Genomic DNA, 24,894 nt, shown 5'->3' with positions numbered 1-24,894 from the left:
CAATCGTGGTTTTGGCGAGATTTGGCTCAGTTGAAAAAAAAGGTTGCCCACCACTGCCCTAGGACATTACCATGCAGTATACTTGCAGTGTCATGGCTCTGGTTTGGCAGTAAAAAGTTGTTTTATGTACTGTGTTCTCTTGAACGTACACTGTACAACTATTTACCAAAACAGCTTACATACTTATTTTAAATAATTCAATATTAATATAATGCCAAAGGCAAAAAGGATCAAAATTCATAAGCAAAGTATTCTGACACTCTTGCTTGGAAAGGAGGTTCAGCAGAGCTGAGAAGAGAAGTTCTACCGCTTTGGGAAACTAACCAAAACTAAGCTCATGAGCAAGGGTATAGCAACTAGAGAACGCCTGTCCCTCTTGATTTGCAGTCTTAACCTCCGGCAGATGGCTGTATACTTCTGTGTTTAGGAATAAAGCCTCATGTACTCCAAAGAAGTCACAACAGAAAAAAAAAAACTGGGGTATATAGTAATCTGCTCCACTGACCACTAAATAATAATATATTAGTACTTTTCATTCAATATCCCTGTATTAGTTGACCTTGCTACAGCAGCACCATAAGAGAACAGAAAGTACTGGATGTTACCTCCTCCACGTTTGAGGCAGTCTTTGCTGAGGTCTCCATAAAAATAAGGCCGTGTTCCCTGGCAAATGCTTCTCCTTCTTCTTTCTTTACTTCTCTCCTTGATTCCAAATCGCTGCAGGCAAAGCAAACATGTCAGACAGACCTCACCACATGTGATCAAAGACAAAAATATTTTACCTGGAAATGAAGTTCAAATGAAAGCATACAATTTATGGCATTTTCCCAGATCATACCTTAAATTCTTAATCATCACATTGTGCATCTGCTACCGAGTGGCCATACATGAAGGGATGTGATAATTCAGAAACTATTGTCCCCTCACACACTTTGGGTTCCAGAAAATATTAAACTGGTTGGTATTTTATGATTTTGGCAAATACCATTGCTTTTAAGACTGAAGAATAAAGTAGCACAGCTGCTATCTAGGTTTCAGTTTTTAATCCACTTGCATGCTGGTGTAATTGCTGTAACTACTGAGCACAAAGTGAAAAAAAGACATTATCCGTTTATCAACATATACTGGGGACTATTAGCACTTAGTGTGGCATCCTCTATGGACTAATTTATGAAATAACTATATTGATTTGTGTTTATTTATACATAAGGTTGGGTATTTGGATTAATTCATATCTATGCATGTATTGGTGAATACATTTTCAGCTTAACATTTAGTTTGGTTTTCACAAGGGAGCGCTGCATAAGTATACACCACTATTTCATACACAGTGCGGGAATGCATTTATATGCAAGTAGCACCCTCAATAAATTTACATAGCTTGGGTGAGAATACAAGGGTAATCAATATTCTTTGATACACAAAATATTTTTTGTGGGGGTGAGGGTAGCGTGGAATTTACACTTATCTTTATAGGTTTCAGTTTTATTATTTGTTGCGGTAATCATGCTTTGTGTAAAGAATTGGTTAGTATATGATTTTTTTTTGCATTCACACTGGAATTGGTGATAACCCAGTAGCGTAACAAGTAACCCATCTTTTTAGGGATGTTAAAAGCAGAACTCAAGGAACACAACACACAAAGATGGCAGAACATCTCAAAAAACGGTAAAGAACCTATTCCAACCTGTGAGTGGACAATGAAGGGGCAATATTGCACTGATGAATACATCTCCTTAGTGGCTAGTAAGCAGAAAATTGAAGTAAGCAGAAAGTGCTGAGTTGTCTCTTCCTCTGCTTTATAAGAAAAATGAATGCAGAACTGGACAAAATGCTTCAGCCTGTCCCATTTCTTGCAATACAGACACCCAACATGCAGTCATTTGTATGCTATTGGAGTGTGTCACAATTATCACCTTCATGCAGCATGGTTCCCTTTAGGGTACATGAACTTGGTCATATGGAAAAAAAAAAAAAAGCCAACTAGTGTACAGGATCTTGCTGGCAGAATCAGACAGTAAGATCCTGCGTAAAATGTGCTTTGTACAAATGTTATGTTTAAGCTACTTTTACATGTGCTGCATTACAGCACAAATGCCGTCTGTTGCTAGGACACAGGTGACTTCTTGCACCTTTCTTGCAAGGTCACAGGAAGCCTCTGAAGGAAGATGATCCTTCTATCACCTAGCTCCCTTCTGTTTGCTAGGGTGCACATGGCTTCTGCAGCCTAACGCCCTTTTGTTGCCAAGATGCAGGTGGCTTCTGAAGGAAACCGCTTAGTGTCCTTGTGTTGCTAAGGTGAACTCAGCAGAAAACATCTAGTGTCCCATTGTTGCTAGGATGCAGGTGTCATGTGTGGTAAAATGGAGATCTTCCATACAAATTTTTGTTAAATATGGAACCACAATTAATGAAAAGGAAGCAATGTCATGTAAATAAAAAGACTTATCCTATGACAAAAACAACAATACAATTTAAATGAAAAAAGGTTCCTGCAGTTGTGGATTTTCAGCTACATACACAATACTTTGGTGCTGTACTTGCCATTGAAAGCTTTCACAGTGGGATGAAAGCAAACAGAGGAATTTAACATGTAAATTCAATATCTTAGAGTAAAGCACAGGACATAGGCAAAGTATTCATAGACCCTGGTTTATAAAACTGTACCTTCAGGTGATTGGACACTGGCAAAGCTTTTGGAGGAAACATTCCCTGGATGCCTTTCCTATAACCCTAAACTACTCTGAGTCCTCAGTTTTGTAGCAAGCAATGCAGAACAACCAAGGAAGGTTGGCCTGTGTCCTGTACTCCAAGATAAGGAAACTTCAGGCAAGTTAGAACTCCGTATCTCAATCATACAGTACAGGACATGGGAGAAGTATTCAAAGACGCTGGGATTTCCCCAAGCAATTAATGAGAATGGTGGGCAGGAATTAGGCAAACAGAATGGTGCCAAAAGGCCCTACAACAAGACTCAAAAAGATCCAACTTCTGAGCACTGTTGCATAAACCTTTCAAAAGCTTCATACACAGAACATTGGACATCCACCTAGTAGAAATGACTGCAGCCTTACACAGCTGGGCTACAGGGGCCTGGTGCTGAAATGCCCAGGAACTTCCAATGATCTGGTGGAATGGGCACGTAAAAGCGCAAGAGAGCTGTCCTTGAGAATTTAATTGATTGAAGGGGTCTTTCCTCATTGAGGTGGAAGACTGATACAATCTTAGCAAAGGATGATCTTGGGTGTAAGACAACCATGTCTTTGTGAAGAAAAAAGTATGGGGGCAATCAACTAAAACGGACATGGTGGCAAACAAAAATGCTACTTTGCAGGAGATATCCTTTAAGGGAATGTGTGATGGGTTCAAATTGTGGTTTATGCATGGAAAGGAGAATCAAATTGAGATCCCAAGGAAGCCCAGAGTGCAGCAAGGGGGGCTTAATACGAGACACACCTTGAAGGTTTTTTCAAGAGAGCAAAGCCAAAGGCATTTAAAAGAAAATGGACAAGGTCAAGACTTGTTCTTTTTATAGTGCTTAGGGCCAGGTTTTTGTCAAGACCCAATTGCAGGAAGGCCAGAATGCGCAGCACAGAGACTGAAATGTCTGGTCACTCCAGGAAATGACTTCCAGGAACAATAGTAGGTCTTCCTGGAAGTAGTATTCTTGCTATCAAGGTATGAATCGCAGACTCAGACGCCTCTATCTTAAGACCTGGACTTCGACAGCCATGCCGTTAAAGCCAGAAACCTAGAAGCAGGATGGAATAGAGGGCATAGAAATAGCAGATCTGGCCTACTAGGAAAAGAGGCCAGGGGTTGTCTGCTAGAAGTCTGAGCATGTCTGTGTGCCAGGTTCTTCTGGAACAGTTTGGTTCAATGACAATCACATTTCCTCTCTTGCTCTTTTTTGAGAAGGCGAGGCAGAATTCACACAGGAGGAATGGTCTATGTTAACCTGAACTGAGACCAGAAAATTATCAAGGCATCTGAAGCTAGCACTAGTAGATTCTTGGTCCTGGCTATAAACAGTGGTAGTTTGTGGTTGAATCTGGAAACTAGGATGTCTACACCCAGATTCCCCCACTTCTGACATATCAAATTGAAGCTATCTGGGTGAAGGATCCATTCCTATTGATCGAGGCAGTGGTAATCTGCTTTTCAGTTTTCCACTCCTGGGATGTGGACCACAGTTATTGCTGGGCAGCGAGTTTCCATCCATGAGTATATCTGGTTTGCTTCCTTCTAGGCTGCAAGACTCCTGGTACTCCTTTGATGGTTGATGTAAGTCAAACCCGGATTGGGTGCCCCTGCAGAATGGGGAAGCCAATGTTGCAGAGCCACATGAACTGTTCTCAGCTCCAGGATGTTGATCGGGAGCTAGGCTTCCATAGATAACCATGTTTCATTCCCTGGACTGCTGAGGGACTGGAACACTTCTCCCCAGCCTGAAAGACTAGCATCTGTTACCACTTTCAAGTTACCGGGGGGGGGGGGGGGGGGAATCCCTAAAGAGACTTGGTTAGGGCCTGGCTTGACCTACACAAAGATAGGGAATACCTTGCTTGGCTGGACAGGAGCATGGGTGGGTCAAGCGAAGGAACAAACTTGTTCTAGGTTCACAAGTTGTTGCAATGGAGAGATCAGAAATTGGGCACATGTTGGCGAGAAAATTATTTTTCTCTTCTGAAAGAAAAATCTTTACTTGGGATGCGTCTAGGACCAGACCCAAGTATTCCAGGGGAATAGAAGTCTGCAGGGAAATTTTCTTGTTTTTTTTTTTAATTGATCACCCAACTGAAAGTCTGGAGCATCTGTATGGCCGTGTGGGAGTTTATTGCAGTTGGAAGAGAGTCCTTCAGGAAAAGGTCATCTATATATAGCCGGTGAGCTGGATGTCCTGAGTTCTGCGAAAGGACAAAAAGTAGTGCTAGAACCTTTGTGAACACTCTGGGAGCAAAGGGCTGTATGTCAACCTGGAAGAGATTTTCTATTCAGAAAGTATGCAGAACATGCTGATGAGGTGAAAAATGTGCTGAGGAGGGTATTCCTCTATGGGATACTCATGGTGCAGAATACGGGGTGTGACCAGAAAGAGAAGCAGCAACTTTGTTTTAGCTGTGTCCTCAATTGTTTTGCCAGTGCTCAATCACATGAAGGTATGAGCCTATCACCCAAGGTCTATGAATACTTTGTGTCCTATACGATTAAGATAAACACATTAAAAAAAACAAAAAAAAAACAAAAAAAAAAACACGCTCTATCTGGAGACCACCTTAAATACACACATACAAAAAAAGAAAAATTAATTTGAACTGAACTGGACGCATTTATCTGAAAACACACACATGTGGTTTCTATGTTAAACTGAGGAAGGTGGGTGGCATTATAAGGTTATGGCACATTATGTAACAAAATCTGTTGCATGGTCAGTGCACTACCGCATTCCTGTGTATGTGCATAAAGGGCCATGAGATAAAGATGATTAATCTTGTGCAGAAAAATTGCAGCTCAGCTGCTATTACAGTTCTACAGACATAGAATATTACCTGCCTAGTGTCATGCAATCTTTCAAACTAATACCTTTAATGAGATCAGCTAAACCACAATTAGCTGTGACATCAGAGCTACAGGGGCAATGAGCAGTGATGGTGGGGGCTGAGAGTTGACTAAAGGCTGCGGCTTTTTCTGGCCTGCCAGATAAAGGTTTGGGCTAATTAGTAATAACAGCTATGAAAGGACACATCTTCCCTCTAATAAATACATATCATTACTCATTCCTAGAATGCAAAGCAAAATGGATAAAAGATGCTAATGATACATGGTGCACTTCTGAGCTCGACTCTCATACCTTTAACTACATGTTTAGGAAGTGTAAAAAATGGCAGTATATTTTTATCTCGCTGTACTCACTTTCTTAGTGTACAGTAGAACAACTGTCAGGCTGACTTTAAACAGTCAAAACCTAGAACTTAATCGATACTTCCATTTTCTCAATTAGTGTGCAGGGTGAGTTGTAGGATTTAAGTGCAACTCCAGGCAAACATAAATGCACTATAAACATATACAGTTTGTATGTGACAGTATCTATGGTCAAAATTTTAAATCATATATTGGTTTCCACATTGTTTTTCAATTATCTGCAGTCTATGCCTAATGAGCTGAATATTCTTGGGAAGAAAAAAAAAAAAAGTACGTTTTCTAAGAATCCCACACATTTACCTTCCTGATTTTTGTGACATATTCATCATGCTCTGTCACAATGCACTGCTGTGCCACTAAACAGTTGAGAACACAGCCAAAGTGTACTGAGCCGATCTGAGTGAGTGTGCCATGTGATCACTGATCTTACAACAGAGGAAATGTAATTTATCAATTATGTTTTTTTGGATGCAGCGCAGTAAACCGCTGTGTGAGTAGGTCTAGTGTGGCCGTTCCCAAGATCCCAGGACATATTATAGCTTCACCTCAGCCACTGGCAATTGCTAAGGGGTCTTCTTGACCACAGATAAGGGACTGTCACATCCTTTTCCTCTGAGTGCATTTGTCTTTTGGTTTTTAGTTTAAGTTACTATTAGTGCACTCTGCTGGTTTCTGTTTTATGATGTTTCACAGCATCTTCCAGGCTGAGCCTGTTTGAGAGCTACAATACAGTTGTGGATTGCATGCCATATTTCTACTATTTTCCAAAGTGTGGATCTCTATTTTCACTCAAGCACAATGTGGTCTGCTTTTTTGGATTTTTACATTTTCTCAATTTGCAAAAACTGAGATCAACATGGGGTGACAACTTTCCAAAAATGAATCATGTACTATCTTGGCAATCTTTTGACATGTTTTATAATAGAAACTAAGGGGAACAGGTTTTTTTTTTTTTTAAAAAAAAATGCGTTTTTCCTTTTTATGGTATAAAAAGAAGTGGCTAGTAAATACCACCAAAAAGAAATCTCTATGCGTCTCAAAAAAAGGTTATAAAATACATTTGTGTAGGGTGTTGCATAGCCGAGTCATTGTCAAACTTTTACAGCACAGAATAATGGCCTGATAATGAAGGGGTTTTACAGGCTGGTACTCAAGCGGTTAAACAAAAAGAATGTTTACTGTTGTAAGGAAGAAAAGTGGAAATCTTCATTCCAATCCAGAACCTCCATTAAGTTTCAATGAAATTTAGACCTAGAACTGACCACAGAAGGTATTTCGGATGGGGATATACTCATCCTAGAATAAGAGAACTGCACTCGACATTTGCTCTGCCTTGTCCCACTAAAGAACAACCCTGATTCTATGCCAGCTTTAAAGTAGTTTTGAACGTGCAATGCTACAGACACTTTCTAATATAGTTATCACTATGGTTGTACCATAACTGCTATTGCTTAGTTTAAGAAATGATCTTTCTTACAAGGTTCTATCATGTGACCATGCATCTCTTCTTCCTGATAGTGGTGGCGGTTGGGTGGGTTACAGGACACCAAACAGACATACAGTGTGTGCCTGTATTACATAGTCTGTTCCACCTGAGGCAAGATTCAGGTGGTGTTTGAGCAGGGGGCTTGATCAAGTGGCAGGCTGTGATTGGGAAGGAATGTGTGAAAGAGGCAGACTGATTGGTCAGAGGCGTGATGGCTTAAAGAACTACCCAATACAGGCATGCTGTGCATTTGTACAGTGTCCCATACCTCTGAATGGCCAGCCAAAGGATGGAAACTGACCACACTATACACAGATCATCTTCTGTGCTTTGTGTGGTCAGTTGAGAACAAGGAAGAAAAGTGACATGTACATGAAAATTAGTGACTATGATTTATAAAATACACATATAGTGCATTCATAAAGTATTCAGACCAACTTCATTTTTTTCAATTTTATGTTGCAGCCTAATACTACAGTTGTTTATAAATTCATTTTGTTTTCTCATTAATCTACACTCAGTACCCCATAGTGACAACGTGAAAACAGAATTTTAGAAATGTTTGCAAATGTATGAAAAAGGAAAAACTGAAATATCACATTGGCATAAGTTTTCAGACCCTATGCAACAACGTGAAATTTAGCTCAGGTGCCCCCCATTTCTCTTGCTTTGCTGAGTTGTTTCTACACCTTTAATGGAGTCCACCTGTGGTAAATTAAAATGATTGGAAAGGCACACACACCTTTCTATAAAAAGGCCTTACAGCTGACAATGCATGTATCAGAACAAGTCATGAGGGCAAAGGAACTGCCTGTGCACAGCTCAGAGACAGAATTATTGCACAACACAGATCTGTGGAATGCAACAAAAAAAAAACTCTGTTGCACTGAAGGTTCACAAAAGCACAGTGGCCTCCATAATTCTCAAATGGAAGGTTGGCACAACTAGGACTCTTCCAAGAGCTGGTCACCTGGCCAAACTCAGCAGTTGGAAAACAAGGGCCTAAGAGAGGTGACCAAGAACCCAATAATGGTCACTAACTGAGCTCCAGAGATCCTGTGTGGAGATGGGACAAAGTTAAAGAAGGACAACCATTACTGCAGCATTCCACCGATCTGGGCTTTATGGCAGAGTGGCTAGACGGTATTCTCTCCTCAACGCAAAACACATGGAAGCCCGCTAAGTTTGCAAAAAGCACCTGAAGGACTCTCAGACTGAGGAACAAGATTCTCTGGTCTGATAAAGCCAAGATTGACTGTCTTGGCCTCAATTCTAAATGTTATGTCTGGAGGGAACCAGGCACTGCTCATCACCTGCCTAACACCAACCCAACAATGAAGCATGGTGGAGGCAGCATCATGCTGTGGAGGCATGTTTCAGCAGCAGGGAGTGGGAGACTGGTCAGGGTAGAGGGAAAGCTGAATGGGGCAAAGTACAGAGATATCCTCAATGAAAACCTGTGGCACAATACTCAGGGCCTCTAACTGGGCCGAAGGTTCACCTTCCAACATGACATCCTAAGCACAGAGCCAAGACAACAGAGGAGTGGCTTAGGTACAACTCTGTGAATGTCCTAGAGTAGCCCAGCCAGAGCCCTGACTTGAACCCTTTTAAACATCTATGGAGAAACCTGAAAATGGATGTCCACTGATGATCCCTATCCAACCTGAGCTTGAGAGGATCTGCAAAAGAATGGCAGAAAATCCCCCAATCCAGGTGTTCAAAGCTTATCACTTCATACCCAAAAAGACTTGAGACCGTAACTGCCGCATGTAATAAGTACATGTGATGTCAAGTACATGTGGTAATTCAATTTTTTCTTTTTAATAAATTCAGACATTTCTAAAATTCTGTTTTCACTCTGCCATTATGGGGTAAGAAGTGTAGATTAATGAGAAAAAAAAAAACATTATTTAAACAAATGTAGTATCAGGCTGCAACAAAACTGAAAAACAATGAAGGGGGTCTGAATACTTTATGAATGCACTGTATGTAAACACACAGAAAAAAAAACATTTAGGGTAACAAACACTTTAACCACCTGAAAACTGTTCTATAGCAGTTTCACTGCTACAGGGCAGCCCTCCTGTACAAAATCACAAATATATACACACGTGATTTTGCACTTCTGTCATAGGGGGCACGCGCACTGCAGGTGGCTCGCTTCTGCTGTGAACACTCACAGCAAAAGCCGATCAGCAAGTCCCGGTGAACAAAGGATTTTGCTGGCACCAGCCGATTGTCCGGCAGGACAAGGCAGAGCTCTGTCCTGACAGGGAGGGAAGTGAAAGATCGTGTGTCCCTTCACTTCCCCTAGCAACTGTGCCACCTAGTGTACACCAAGCACATAGCTAAGCCCACAGTTAACCCTTTGATTTCCTAGATCGTAAGCTCCAAGGAGCAGGGCCCTCCTATCCCTCTTGTATTCAACTGTATTGTTACTGTAATGTAAAGCGCTGAATAAATCCTGTATTATAATAATAATAATTACCCTAGATGTTAACTCCTTCCCAACCAGTGTCATTAGTACAGTGATCAGTGCATTTTTTTAGCACTGACCACTGTATTAGTGTCACTGGTTTCCACAAAGTGTCAGTTAGTGTAAAAATGTCCACCTCAACATCGCAGTCCCGCTATAATTTGCTGGTCACTGCCATTACTAGTATTAAAAAAAATTAAATAAAAGATATTCCAGTATATGTGCCATAGTTTGTAGACGCTATAACTTTTGTGCAAACTAAACAAGTCTTCCGGGATTTTTTTTTTTGTACCAAAAATATGTAGCAGAATACATTTTGGCCTAAACTTATGAATTTTTTTTAAAAGGATATGTTTTTATAGTAGAAAATAAAATTTTTTTTTTTTTTTTCAAAATTGTATTTTTTGTTAATAAACGCAAAAAGTAAAATCCACAGAGGTGATTAAATACCACCAAAAGAAAGCTCTAATTGTGGAAAAAAAGGACGTAAATTTCATTTATGGGCAGGGCTGCATGACCGCACAATTGTCAATTAAATTAATGAAGTTCTGTTTCCACAAAAAATGGCCTGGTCAGGAAGGTGGCTCAAGTGCAAGTCAGGAAATAAATAACTTTCAGTACATTTATGCAAAACATAAAATGCCAGGTAGGATTTTAGAACAGGACAGGCACTGTGTTGCCAGCCTAAACAAGAAGTCAGGAGCTCACTGGGTTTCTGGCAGATCAACAGATATTTTTGTGTTTATAGAGACAAATTATGGCGGAACATGCCTTGAAGTAGAGATGTAAAAAAAACCCAAAACAAAAACACACACACACACACACACACACACACACACACACACACACACACACACACCCATATAAAGAAAAAAGTAATTGCCTTACCCCTGGCTTCAGCCCACTGCGCCTAAATGTGGGTGGCATCATAAGATTTTTAAGGAATGCCAAGCATCCCAAATATCAGAAGATGCCACTGCAGTATTCTGGAATGTTTTCTCTCAAGATTTGGGATACTTTGCATTCTCTGAGATCTTGCTGGATAATTGAGACATCACACTCTGCAGTACAGAAACCGAGCAGGATAAGATTGAGTATGGTTTTCCCTAGCTTTTCTTTGCTGAAAAGCTTCTATTGATGATGGGTGTAGGGGCCCCAATATATTTAAATGGAACTTTAACTGTACAGTCCGCTTTAATTGTTGACAGGTTATCATCATCTAATAATCGGTCACATTAGAAACTGCAGAAACATTTTTGTGTAAACCAGAGCTCTTCTTTGAACACAAATTAACCTAATAAGCTACAGAAGGATTTGTAAGGGGCACCAAGAAATATAGCTGTACAAGTAAATGGCAACAATACATACAATGTTTGAATAACAGCAGTACAAGCATTAAAAAGGAAATCAATGTTTACCTTTTATTGGCAATTAACATGATCACCATATTTGAATTTGAATGCTGACGTGCATCTTCCAGCCAAGTTGTTAGATGGTTAAATGTGTCTCTCCTGAATGCAGAATAGAGATCGCTATTAATATGATAATTTAAGAAAAAAAAATACTTCAGGTAATTAACACTGGTGAAAAAAAACTAAATAGGGCCACTTCTAGAGCGTACTCATAGAACCTCGCCTACTCCATGAGTCTCCATTTTTATTTTAGCAAGCAATGATCAAGACAGACAGGAGGGGCCTGTGTCCTGAAGTAAGGATAACAAAATGTACAGTCAAAGTTCATATAATCTTAATTGTACAATATAAGACACATAACTCACATTCATAGACCATGGGACACACAGAAGCAATAAACTGAGGTGTGGGCAACATAGCATATAGAACTGCCGACAAACCCACAAAAAAAACAAGGGTTAAGGAATCTGAGCATCAAGATGTCATTCAATAATGTAAGTGTATTCCTGCATATGGGAAATGAGTAAAAAATTTTTTTTTAAAGAGTACAAAAATGTTTTAAGAGGATAAAGCATTATCTTGGCATTTTTTTCGTGTGTTGCTGAGCGGTGGAGAAAACTGGCGAGTGCCTTAAAAGGACAGCACCATAGATACTGTAAGGAGAAATTGTATTAAAATTGGAGGCCAGAAGAAGGATTCCATCAGTGAGGACCACCAGGACCAGCATGGAGACAATATTAGTCCACAGAGGGAGACGAAACCTATCTATGACCCTGCATATTAAGTAAGGTCAGAGTCCAGGTGACGGAACATCTGGTGGTGGATAAAAAAAAACAACAAAAAAAAAAAACCTGTGGATGATGTTATGAGTATGTAGTGGTGTTGAAAAAAAGCGGAGTATCACACAAGGGAATTGAAGACTTTGTGGACATTATTTTTAATTATTTGTGATATAGTTTTGTGCACATGCAGAATTTATGATACAGTTGTTTGGTCATTGAGGAAAAGTGCTACACCATTGTGGTATAAAAGTTCACTGGCACATACACAGTCAGGTCCATAAATATTGGGACATCGACACAATTCTAACATTTTTGGCTCTATACACCACTACAATGGATTTGAAATGAAACAAACAAGATGTGCTTTCACTGCAGACTGTCAGCTTTAATTTGAGGGTATTTACATCCAAATCAGGTGAACGGTGTAGGAATTACAACAGTTTGCATATGTGCCTCCCACTTGTTAAGGGACTAAAAGTAATGGGACAGTTGGCTTCTCAGCTGTTCCATGGCCAGGTGGGTGTTATTCCCTCATTATCCCAATTACAATCGAGCAGATAAAAGGTCCAGAGTTCATTTCAAGTGTGCTATTTGCATTTGGAATCTGTTGCTGTCAACTCTCAAGATGAAATCCAAAGAGCTGTCACTATCAGTGAAGCAAGCCATCATTAGGCTGAAAAAAACAAAAACCCATCAGAGAGATAGCAAAAACAACTGTTTGGAACATTCTTAAAAAGAAGGAACGCACCGGTGAGCTCAGCAACACCAAAAGACCCGGAAGACCACGGAAAACAACTGTGATGGATGACCGAAGAAATCTTTCCCTGGTGAAGAAAACACCCTTCACAACAGTTGGCCATATCAAGAACACTCTCCAGGAGGTAGGTGTATGTGTGTCAAAGTCAACAATCAAGAGAAGACTTCACCAGAGTGAATACAGAGGGTTTACCACAAGATGTAAACCATTGGTGAGCCTCAAAAACAGGAAGGCCAGATTAGAGTTTGCCAAACGACATCTAAAAAAGCCTTCACAGTTCTGGAACAACATCCTATGGACAGATGAGACCAAGATCAACTTGTACCAAAGTGATGGGAAGAGAAGAGTATGGAGAAGGAAAGGAACTGCTCATGATCCTAAGCATACCACCTCATCAGTGAAGCATGGTGGTGGTAGTGTCATGGCGTGGGCATGTATGGCTGCCAATGGAACTGGTTCTCTTGTATTTATTGATGATGTGACTGCTGACAAAAGCAGCAGGATGAATTCTGAAGTGTTTCGGGCAATAATATCTGCTCATATTCAGCCAAATGCTTCAGAACTCATTGGACGCCGCTTCACAGTGCAGATGGACAATGACCCAAAGCATACTGCAAAAGCAACCAAAGAGTTTAAGGGAAAGAAGTGGAATGTTATGCAATGGCCAAGTCAATCACCTGACCTGAATCCGATTGAGCATGCATTTCACTTGCTGAAGACAAAACTGAAGGGAAATTCCCCAAGAACAAGCAGGAACTGAAGACAGTTGCAGTAGAGGCCTGGCAGAGCATCACCAGGGATGAAACCCAGCGTCTGGTGATGTCTATGCGTTCCAGACTTCAGGCTGTAATTGACTGCAAAGGATTTGCAACCAAGTATTAAAAAGTGAAAGTTTGATTTATGATTATTATTCTGTCTCATTACTTTTGGTCCCTTAACAAGTGGGAGGCACATATGCAAACTGTTGTAATTCCTACACCGTTTACCTGATTTGGATGTAAATACCCTCAAATTAAAGCTGACAGTCTGCAGTTAAAGCACATCTTGTTTGTTTCATTTCAAATCCATTGTGGTGGTGTAAAGAGCCAAAAATGTTAGAATTGTGTCTATGTCCCAATATTTATGGACCTGACTGTATAAGGGAGTATGGGAGGTGGAATTTGCTTTTCATCGCGTTTGGTTTTGTACAGTTAGGACGCAATGCACACTAGCATTTTTTATAAGCTCAAAAAACTTTAGATGAAAAATGCAGATAATAGAGTTTTTGTGCCAGCCTGTAGTAGCATTTTAAAGTGTTAGTGTTTTGTTAGTGTTTTTACAGTACATCAAGACAAAAAACAAAAGTTGGAAAAAAAGCTGCTAGGAAAGTTTTAGTAGTGTTTAGGAGCATTCAGAAAGATTTGTTTGCCAAGAAAATGCTCCCCAAAACTCTATTAATCAGTTTTTTTTTCGGCTCCTAAACTCTGAAGCTTGAAAAATATTTCTAGCATAAAATAGTGTGCATGAACACATTACACGATTGGCTTCTAGGAGCAGAAAACTAAATGCTCATAATAGCTTCTAGGAGCTTAAAAAATTATCGTGTGCATGAAGCCTTATTGTGTCATAGCAGCTCACAATGTATTCAATGGTTTTGGTTTTATATAGGCCACTGTTGTGGCATTATCTGATTTCTACTCTAGACTAGGTGACCTTGCAGAGTAGTGGTCCCCTGGACATTCAGGGATTTGTAAACTCTGTCCCAGCCTGTAAGCCTGGCATCTGTTGTCAATCTGGACTGGATTCACTTGTTCCACAAATGCTGGATTAAAGAGGTCTAGAGCAAAACTGGGTAAAGAACTGGATAGGATTAGACACAGATACTTCAGCCAGTGTAAGGGCTGGAAGATGATTTGGGGAGGTTGATAATTCAGCCAGAGCTTTGAAGAAACTGACGTTGAACATTGGTAGACAAGGTTGTGACTGAGGAGTCATCCAGTAAAAGGATGTCCAGGTAACCTAGGCTATGACATTAAGGCTCTGGGTTTACAAAAAAGCCAGAAGGCGGCTGAGAAGTTTGGTGAACACCGAGGGTGCAAAGGATAGCCAGAAGTCTCCCTCAGCAAAATGCAGAAAGCATTGATGTGAAGGGAACATGGGATTTTGTAGACAGACATCTTGTTTGTCTACTGATGCAAACAATCTCACTGGCTTGAGAGAAGCAGTGGCAAATCTCATTGTTCTTCTAAAGGAACTGGTTCAACCACTCTTCCTGCCTGAAGTTGGTGCAAGTCAGCCATTATATCTGCACCTTTTAGTCTGCAGCTGACAGAATGAAAGGCAAAATGTAAGGAGGAGGCAGAGAGAAACGATTTTCTACCTCTATGAAATTACATACTGGACCTAGAGGTTCAGAATTCCTCAGATCTAGACTGGTGAGAACACCAACAGACATCCCTCCACTCTAAAGTGTGGGGACACCCCTAGATTATGAGGAAGCCTGCTGGGTGGGCTTGCAATGAAAGGAAGTGTTAAACTTTGGTATTCAAGTTGATGCCTGGGAAGAGTGAAAAAAACCCTTTTGCTGCGTATAGTTAGCAGCTGTAGGACACAGACTTTTTCTTGTGGAGTAAGAGTACCTTTTCTCTTGATTGCCCAAAACAGGTGATCACCATCAAAATGCAAAGATGGTGCTTTTTACAAGCAGGTTCAGCAGAACAAGCTTTTAGCCACACAATTCTCTTTATATGCACAGAGACATTCTATAGACTTAAGAGAAATACATTCTGTAGAGCATCAACATAAAACAATAAGGCCAAGGTCTTTAGCTGCAATTGATCAACTGCTGGCCATAGATTAATTCAATCAGCCAGAGGGCTGGTCTAAAAAAACCCTGAATTGATTCCCCCATCCACACAAGCAAGGTGAACAGAGGAATCCTCCTTGCTGTGCTATTGTATTCTATCAGCAGGGACATTTTTGCAATCAAAATACACTGATTACCACAGTAGCCATTTGGCTCCATGCGCTGATTGAATGAAAATTGTCCAACATTCCTGTATGAAAGAAGCTGATCATTAAACAGATTTCTTTTGAGCAGAAATGGCCATAGATGGATTAAAATGGAGCCTGTTCTTTCTGAATTGCTGGCTGCAGGGCTTGAACTTTAACCCCCGGTTCACCGCGTTTTGCACGTGCACGAGAGCCCATTCATTGGAATGGACTCCCGTGCCTGTGACACGCAGGGAAGAAGTCCCTGCACTTCTTTGGAATTTCAACTGGATAAAGTTTTGTCTGGAAGACAGGAGCTGCTATAACAGGAGCTGACTGTATCTCTGCAAAAGACAGCATCATGAGTGTAGAAAAGTGCTGTAAACAGTTTTGGCAGAACTAAAAAAATTTGAATATCGTGCAAAAGAAAATTTATTTCCGGAATGCAACTTAAAAGGTGAAACTAATATAGGAGATAGACTCATTACATGCAAAGCAAGATAGTTCAAGCCGTGATTTGTCATAATTGTGATGATTATGGCTTACAGCTCATGAAAACCCCAAATCCACAATCTCAGAAAATTAGAATATTGTGAAAAGGTGCAATATTCTAGGCTCAAAGTGTCCCACTCTAAACAGTTAATTAAGCCATAACACCTGCAAAGGGTTCCTGAGCCTTTAAATGGTCTCTCAGTCTGGTTCAGTAGGAATCACAATCATGGGAAAGACTGCTGACCTGACAGTTGTGCAGAAAACCAGCATTGACACCCTCCATAAGGAGGGAAAGCCTCAAAGGGTAATTGCAAAAGAAGTTGGATGTTCCCAAAGTGCTGTATCAAAGCATATTAATAGAAAGTTATGTGGAAGGGAAAAGTGTGGAAGAAAAAGGTGCACAAGCAGCAGGGATGACCGCAGCCTGGCGAGGATTGTCAGGAAAAGACCATTCAAAAGTGTGGGGGACTTTCACAAGAAGTGGACTGAGGCTGGAGTCAGTGCATCAAGAGCCACCACACACAGACGGATCCTGGACATGGGCTTCAAATGTCACATTCCTCTTGTCACAACAAGCAACGTCAGAAGCGTCTTACCTGGGACAAAGAAAAACAGACCTGGTCTGTTGCTCAGTGGTCCAAAGTCCTCTTTTCTGATGAGAGTAACTTTTGCATCTCATTTGGAAACCAAGGACCCAGAGTATGGAGGAAGAATGGAGAGGCACACACTGCAAGATGCTTGAAGTCCAGTGTGAAGTTTCCACAGTCTGTGTTGATTTGGAGAGCCATGTCATCTGCTGGTGTTGGTCCACTGTGCTTCATTAAGTCCAGGGTCAACACAGCCGTCTACCAGGAGATTTTGGAGCACTTCATGCTTCCTTCCGCAGACGAGCTTTATGGGGATCCGGACTTCATTTTCCAGCAGGACTTGGCACCTGCCCACACTGCCAAAAGCACCAAAACCTGGTTCAATGACAGTGGGATTACGGTGCTTGATTGGCCAGCAAACTCGCTTGATCTGAACCCCATAGAGAATCTATGGGGCATTGCTAAGAGAAAGATGAGAGACATGAGACCGAACAATGCAGAAGAGCTGAAGACCACTATTGAAGCATCCTGGTCTTCCATAACACCTCAGCAGTGCCACAGGCTGATCGCTTCCATGCCACGCCGCATTGAGGCAGTAATTGCTGCAAAAGGGGCCCAAACCAAGTACTGAGTACATATGCATGCTTATACATTTCAAAGGTCTGATATTGTTCCTTGTTTTATTGATTGCATGTAATATTCTAATTTTCTGAGATTGTGGATTTGGGGTTTTCATGAGCTGTAAGCCATAATCATCACAATTATGACAAATCACGGCTTGAACTATCTTACTTTGCATGTAAATGAGTCTCATATATTAGTTTCACCTTTTAAGTTGCATTACTGAAATAAATAAACTTTTGCACGATATTCTAATTTTTCGATTTTCACCTGTATATGATTAAGATAGACATCTATTCACTGAGGATACTAGCAAAAATCTAAAGCATGATGGGAGGGGTTATAGCTGGCTTATAATTTTTGTTTGTGTTCAATTCTCTTGAAAGCAATAGTAGAATACATATGTCTCAGAATTTTTTCTGATCCAGTGCTCCTCACTGAACAATTAGGAACTTTGTATTTTTTAAAGCTTTCCATTTACATACAGCATTGTTCTATTTTCACCCAGCACATTGGTGATAAATCAGGCTACAAAAAACAGATTTCAGTTTGCCTTTGCATTGGGTCTCAATAGATATAGTGTGAATGGGCCTGAAAAGTTATTCCTTGTACATGGCTGAACTACTCTAAGTAGCTCTGAATCACATAAAAATTTTAACAGCCCAAATCTTCACTTAAAATAGCAAAGGCCAGCAGTAGTAGAGTTAATGAGAATTTGAAAGAAGACTGCTATCTAGTATAGTCAAGCCTGCCACTGAGCAATGATGCTACCATCTAGCTTTGAGAAGTTTATTTTGGAGTAATGCACATTTCTACAGAACTGAAGGTAATAACCATACTGGTGGGTACTTCAATTAGAAATTCAAAGTGGGCAAGGCAGGATGTTTTGATCAGGCAGGTAAATTGTTATTTTTAAGGAACTCAGAGAAAAATCCCCAAAAACTCACCTTGTGATATCATAAACTAATAATGCACCAGCTGCTCCTCTGTAATATGAACGTGTGATTGAACGAAAGGATTCCTGACCTGCCTAAAAAAAAACAAAAAAAAAGGATTAACAAAATGCACACCAATAATAAAGATTACTTTCAATAATATATGACTGCCATACATCCTTCAGATTTTATTTTAATGTATAATTGTTGTTTTGTTCCAAAATAACTTTCCTGAGGCTAAGCCCTGTTTCTAGATACATGACTACCTTTCAGCCCAACATTGACCAGGTCTCAGCACTCAGGGGGTGGCCAGGATTCGCTTGGCCATGGAAGACTTTCTTTGTGTAAATTTGAAGTAATTGTAAAGTTTATTTTTTTGCTCTTGGAGACAGCGTTGGATCGAGATCAGGCTCAGGAAAGTATTTAGGGGGCCTGCACATAACAGTTTTTTTTATTTTGTTTAACCTAAAGTGGTTCTAAAGGTTGTAATAAAAACACAAAAAACACACACACTACTTACACCTGCTCTGTGCAAATGGCTTTGCACAGAGCAGCCCCAATCCTCTTCTTTTTAGGTCTTCCACCCCTCTTTTTGGGTGCTGGCCCCTCCTCCCACTGAGTGCCCCCAATAGCAAGCCTCGCTCCTGAGCCACGCTCGGAATGGACACACAGAGTGCGGCTCAGCCCCGCTGCTGTACCCTCATTGGCACACCGGATGTGATTGACAGCAGTAGGAGCCAATGTATAAATAAAAACTGATCATTATAACCTGCAATTGTCAAATGGTTTGTCTCATCCATATAAAGTGATACACTCTGCTGGTGACTTTGAGCTTTTGAAAAACAGCAGACTTGCTGGCTGGATCACCAGATGAAAATAAAACCAAGCAAGCCGACAAAAAATAAAATGAATGCAGTTATCACATGTATGAATTGCTAAACTGTATTATAATAAAATGTTTGATTTTTGCTTAATACTGCATTAACTTTGAAGTTTAACACTTTTGCTTAACTTTGTTACTTTTTGTCTCCTATGTGATAAGAGTTTTGCTATGAAGGGTTCTCTTCAATGAGATATCAGAACCCTGTTGTCTTCACCTGCTTTCCTCTGAAGCTAATGGAGAGCAGAATGCCACAGGGGCATGGGAATGTGAAAGTTGAATCAGAAATTTACATTATGCACTGATGAAAAAATAACAGCAAGAGGAAAAGCGACCAACCTCTTAGGACCATAACAAAAAACTGAGGCATAATGACTGAAGGTGTTGTTTTATAGGACTGGCTAAAACGCTTATTCGACAGTATCCTAATATCCTATAACCCAAATATCTATGAATTACTACACTCCTTATTGCTCCTCAACAGACAAGAAAGAAAAAGGTTTTGGCTGAACATTAGAAATTAGACATTTAACATTAAGGGTTGGACAATATCCAAAATCCATTCAACTAATGTAAATACAGTGCCTTGAAAAAGTATTCATACCCCTTGAAATCTTCCACATTTTGTCATGTACAGCCAAAAATGTAAAGGTATTTTATTGGGATTTTATGTGATAGACCAACACAAAAGTAGCACATAATTGTGAAGTAGAAGGAAAAATTATAAAATGTTTTTCAAACATTTTTAACAAATATATCTGTGAAAAGTGTGCCGTTCATTTGTATTCAGCCCCCTTGAGTCAATGCATTGTAGAGCCACCTTTTCGCTGCAATTACAGCTGCAAGCCTTTTTTAGGTATGTCTCCACCAGCTTTGCACATCTAGAGAGAAAAATGTGTGCCCATTGATCACAAAATAGCTCAAGCTCTGTCAGATTGGATGGAGAGCGTCTGTGAACAGCAATTTTCAAGCCTTACCAAATATTCTCAATTGGATTTAGGTCTGGACTGTGACATTCTAACACATGAATATGCTTTGATCTAAACCATTCCATTGTAGCTCTGGCTGTATGTTTAGGGTCATTGTCCTGCTGGAAGGTGAACCTCCGCCCCAGTCTCAAGTCTTTTGCAGACTAACAGGTTTTCTTCCAAGATTGCCCTATATTTGGCTCCATCCATGTTCCCGTCAACTCTGACAAGCTTCCCTGTCCTTGCTGAAGAAAAGCATCACCACAACATGATGCTACCACCACCATGTTCCACGGTTGGGATTGTGTGTTCAGAGCGATGTGCAATGTTAGTTTTCTGCCACACGGTGTTTTGCTTTTAGGCCAAAAAGTTAAATTTTGGTCTCATCTGACCAAAGCTCCTTCTTCCATGTTTGTTGTGTCCCATGGCTTCTCAGAAACTGCAAACAGGACTTCTTAACAATAGCTTTTTTTTCTTGCCACTCTTCCATAAAATGCCAGATTTGTGGAGTGCACGACTAATAGTTGTCCTGTGGACATTTTCTCCCACCTGAGCTGTGGATCTCTGCAGCTCCTCCAGAGAGAAATGCCAAAATGAACACTTACATCACATCAGTTGAAATCAGGCCTTAAACACATGCATTGATAGGAGTTTATACTTCCCGGGTGTACCAGAATGGCGGCGGCCATCACGACACTCAGCTAACAGACCCACGCGTTACATCACTGTCCCAAAATGCGTGGGTCTGTAAGTGAAGCGTGGTGATGGTTGCCGCCATTTTGGTACACCCTGGAAGTATAAACCCATATCAATACATGTGTTTGAAGCCTGATATCAACTGATGTGATGTAAGTGTTCATTTGGCATTCCTCCATTAAAGTTTTTGCTTGAAAATTACTACACAATGGGAGTGCTCTCTCTTTTTCCTCTGGGGTGTGTCTGAGCTGGCTGATGTTCCTGTGAAAAGGATTACCAGTTTCAACACTACTGAAATCATTATAGTTATACAGTGAGGAAGGCCATATTCCTGTGATCAGTGGGATTCTATCATCTTGGATATCTATTAAGGGCTCTGGGAGTGTGAGGCCTGAAAGGTGTGTAGCCCCTTGGGGTCTTGGCGTGGAGATGAGGAGGCATTTTAGCCGGTTTTATCATTCATTTCACCCAGTTGCTTTGTTCGTTTGGAGTTGGCGGTCTATTTACACGGACTTTATGCCGATTTGATGATCACTTATGTTTATTTTGATGGTCACTCATTTGTTATATGTCACGTATTTTTTTGTGCTTATTGACGCACGTTTATTTCCACTGTGCGTTTTTCACTGGCATCAATCATGATTATAAAGGTGCATTTTTAGTTTCATGCACCTTGTATGATTAGTTTTGCACATATATTTTTTTTCTTTTTGATTGTCACAGTTTTCTTTACACTGCGCTTTTTTGTGCCCTTTTATTTAGGATGTTTTAGTCCTATTATGTTGAATGCATCATTTAGGTTTGCTTGATTATTGTGCACATTGTTTTCACAATACATATTGCATAGTTTAGTTTCAGGCCTTTATATGTTTATGTATTATTTATGGTGCATTTATAGTTTCATGCACCTTGTAGGATTAGTTTTGCACATATTTTTTGCCATTTGATTTTGGCACAGTTTTATTTAGGATATGTCAGTACGTCTTTGGCCAGTCTATTCAAACCCATCCCCCCTTCCTATGCTCCACAGCACAGAGACTAATTGTTCTGTGGTTCAAGATGACAACTGAGAGCAAGACTTCTTGAGAGAATACCGACAGGACAGCTCTGAACTGCTGACATAACAAACAGGTACTTGCACTTTTTTTTCCATCAGTTCATTCACATTTTTTCCAAGAGAAACGGATCAGTTCAGATCAGTTTTTCATCAGTTCCCTTCAGTTTTTCATTCATTTACATCCGTTTACATCAGTGTTTGGTTTTTTTACATGTTTTTATCCGTTTACATCCTTTTTTTGTCCGTTAATTTTTTTTACGAAACGCCCATGTGAAAGGGGCCATAAAAAGTTCTTTCAATCATATTTAACAGACAAAAAGGTAGCAAATACGAGGATTTCAATATTATGGTTTACATATGCTTTAAGCATAAGGGAGAAAAAAAAAAAAGCAAGACCATGTCTGTTTTAAAATTAAAAGGATAAGTTCACCTTTGTAAAAATAAATGGACATCTTTTTGCAAGTTAAATAAATGTGCATTTAAAATTCTTTACACTAGGAGACTACAAAACATTGCATCCACAATCAGTATATCGGAGGTGCAATGCAGGACTCCTGCAGACTGTCAGTGTAAAGGCAGTTACAGAAGGACAGGAACAAACAATGAACTACCTAGAGTGCTCAAAACACCGTTAGTTAATTGAGAACAAAAGGCCAACAGCCGGAAAGGACGTTGGTACTTGTAGTTCTCCCATTCACAGAATTGTATGAATGATGTGGCCATATGGGCGGAGCCCCACACAGTCACAATCTCTTCAAATAGTGACAGCAGGTAAAGGGAGAACATCCCTGACCTGCTGTCACAAGGAGTGTGGGGATAAGCTGCAGGAGCGAGAACAAGCTACACATTCATCCTAAAAATGGGTGGAACACGTAACAAGTTCTCAAAGGTGACTTATCCTTTAATGTGGATCAGTCACAGGTCAATCTTGTATTTTCTACTTCATACAAATGTGAAGCATTAAGTTTCACACAGTGACATCCTATAACAGCCTGTCTTTTTCATTTATGACATTAAAGGTTCCCAAAGCATACGGCATTATATATCAAGATATAACATTCTGTATACATTTTTGTATGCAAACAATCTAATCTTAAAAACAGGTAGCTAGATATAGAGTGCTGTGGGGTTTTTTTTTTTCTAGGAACATGCAACCCTCTAAAAACCTTCCTTGGCAATCCCTGACATCCCAATTTACTGAATGGCTTCACAATACATGAATCATTATTAGAACACAGAAAGGACTCCTAGCAACTGAGCACAGAAGACAGATCTGAAAGGAAGCAAATAACCCAGAGCTGCACATTTGAATTCAATAACCTGCTCCCTGAGGCAGCTGTTGACACTAGAATAAATAAAGCCCATTGTAAATAAATGATGAATGACATCTTTACGCCCACCATCTGCTGGTGTAAAGGTTGTTGGAAGGCCAAGGATGCAGATTTTGTCCGTTATATCGGAAGCAGCAGCCAGCCTTTCAGCAGTCCCCGGACCTAATGTTGTCAGTGCTTTCCATTTAATCTCTTTAGGCTAAAAACAGAATGCCAGAATTCAGAGACAGCCCAAATTGTTCCGCCGGTTACTAGTGCACGTCACCTAAATGGGTTTATTGACTCTTCAGTAAAAGAAAAAAAAATCTTCCAGAAAAGATAAATGAATGTACTTCTGTGTGATGCTCCTTCCAGATGTTCTTAGAAGTTACCATCCTAATCACAACAGAAACACCAAAACACACTAGGGGAGGTGAAATTTGAAGGGGTTGCTTAAAAAGCAACCAGATTATCAGAAAGATTCATCCGCACAACTGTGGGACACTACCAGGTTAGTGGCTTTTTCCTACAGAAAATTTTCCTTCCTAAAATAGGAGGGGAGAAATTTATCATGCAAGATACCAATAGATACCGGGGACATAACTAGTGCACATTGGGAGTGCCTCTCATTTATCAAATAATTTCAACAATTTTAAAAACACCCATTCAGGGCAGAAGAAACACTGTAAGTGGGGCCCCCCTACCCAATGATACACGCCTTGTCAGTGATCTGCTCACGCTAGTTCCTCCATCACCACCAGCACCCCCAGCTGTTGTCATGTGACATTGCTCAAGATTAATGATTGATTGTTGGACCCAAACGCTCACATGGGAGGGGTCACATTCTCCCCAAAACCCAGGTGTACTGGGCTGGGACATGAACAGAAAAAAAAAAAAAAAAAAGTGATAAGCCAGCCCTTGTATAACCCCCACATCCAACCATCATACCTCAATTTTGTGAGCAAGCAGTACATAAAGCCAATAATACAGAGAGGAGGGCCCTGTGCAAAATCCTATATTATTTATTGTCCACTGAGAGACACAGGAATGTATTAATTCTTAGACATTATGGATGTCCAAAAGCAGTCCAACTGAGGGGCAGGGAACAGCCACTAAGGGATCGGACAATTGTACAGACCACATTACCTGAAAGAAATGAAAGTGGTTCTAAAGGCAGGTTTTTTTTTTTCTCCCCTTAAGGCATATGAAGGTAGAAAAAAAAAAATTTCTAGTTGCAGCTCCCACCCCACCCCATATTCTTACCAGCGCCCCATCTCGATCCAGTGATGTGTGTGTAAATGGCGACACTCCCAGGTCTCTCTCCCCTCACTGGTTCACATAGCAGCGGGTCATTCACAGCCAGTAAGCCAGCGAGGAGAGAGCGAGGCGGGGCCAAGCTGCACTCTGTGTGTGAATGAACAAAGCCTATTCACAAGAGTGCAGCTCAGGAGCAAGTCTGCTTCAGTGTTCCTACTTGGCGGGGGGGGGGGAGGAGGAGCAAGGACCGCCAGCGGGGGACTCAAAAAGAAGAGGCTCAGGA

General features: G+C 40.5%; 1 protein-coding gene across 1 annotated transcript in view; it reads right to left on the bottom strand.

The window, feature by feature from the left end:
• The window catches only part of RAB2A (RAB2A, member RAS oncogene family), a 134,956-nt gene that overhangs the window by 55,182 nt on the left and 54,880 nt on the right, over positions 1-24,894 (bottom strand). Inside the window, exons 4-6 of the mRNA XM_089685311.1 lie at positions 18,456-18,538; positions 11,306-11,398; positions 606-717 (exon numbers count right to left, since the gene is read on the bottom strand). Coding sequence (XP_089541437.1) covers positions 606-717; positions 11,306-11,398; positions 18,456-18,538 — 288 coding nt within the window. The remainder of the gene's footprint in view (positions 1-605; positions 718-11,305; positions 11,399-18,455; positions 18,539-24,894) is intronic.

Source organism: Staurois parvus, unplaced genomic scaffold (assembly GCF_062004578.1).
Source record: "Staurois parvus isolate SC_StPar_1 unplaced genomic scaffold, SC_StPar_1.0 ptg000371l, whole genome shotgun sequence".
Taxonomy (NCBI): Eukaryota; Metazoa; Chordata; class Amphibia; order Anura; family Ranidae; genus Staurois; species Staurois parvus.
The sequence above is the reverse complement of the archived record's forward strand: the minus strand, read 5'-3'. Positions and strand labels throughout refer to the sequence as shown.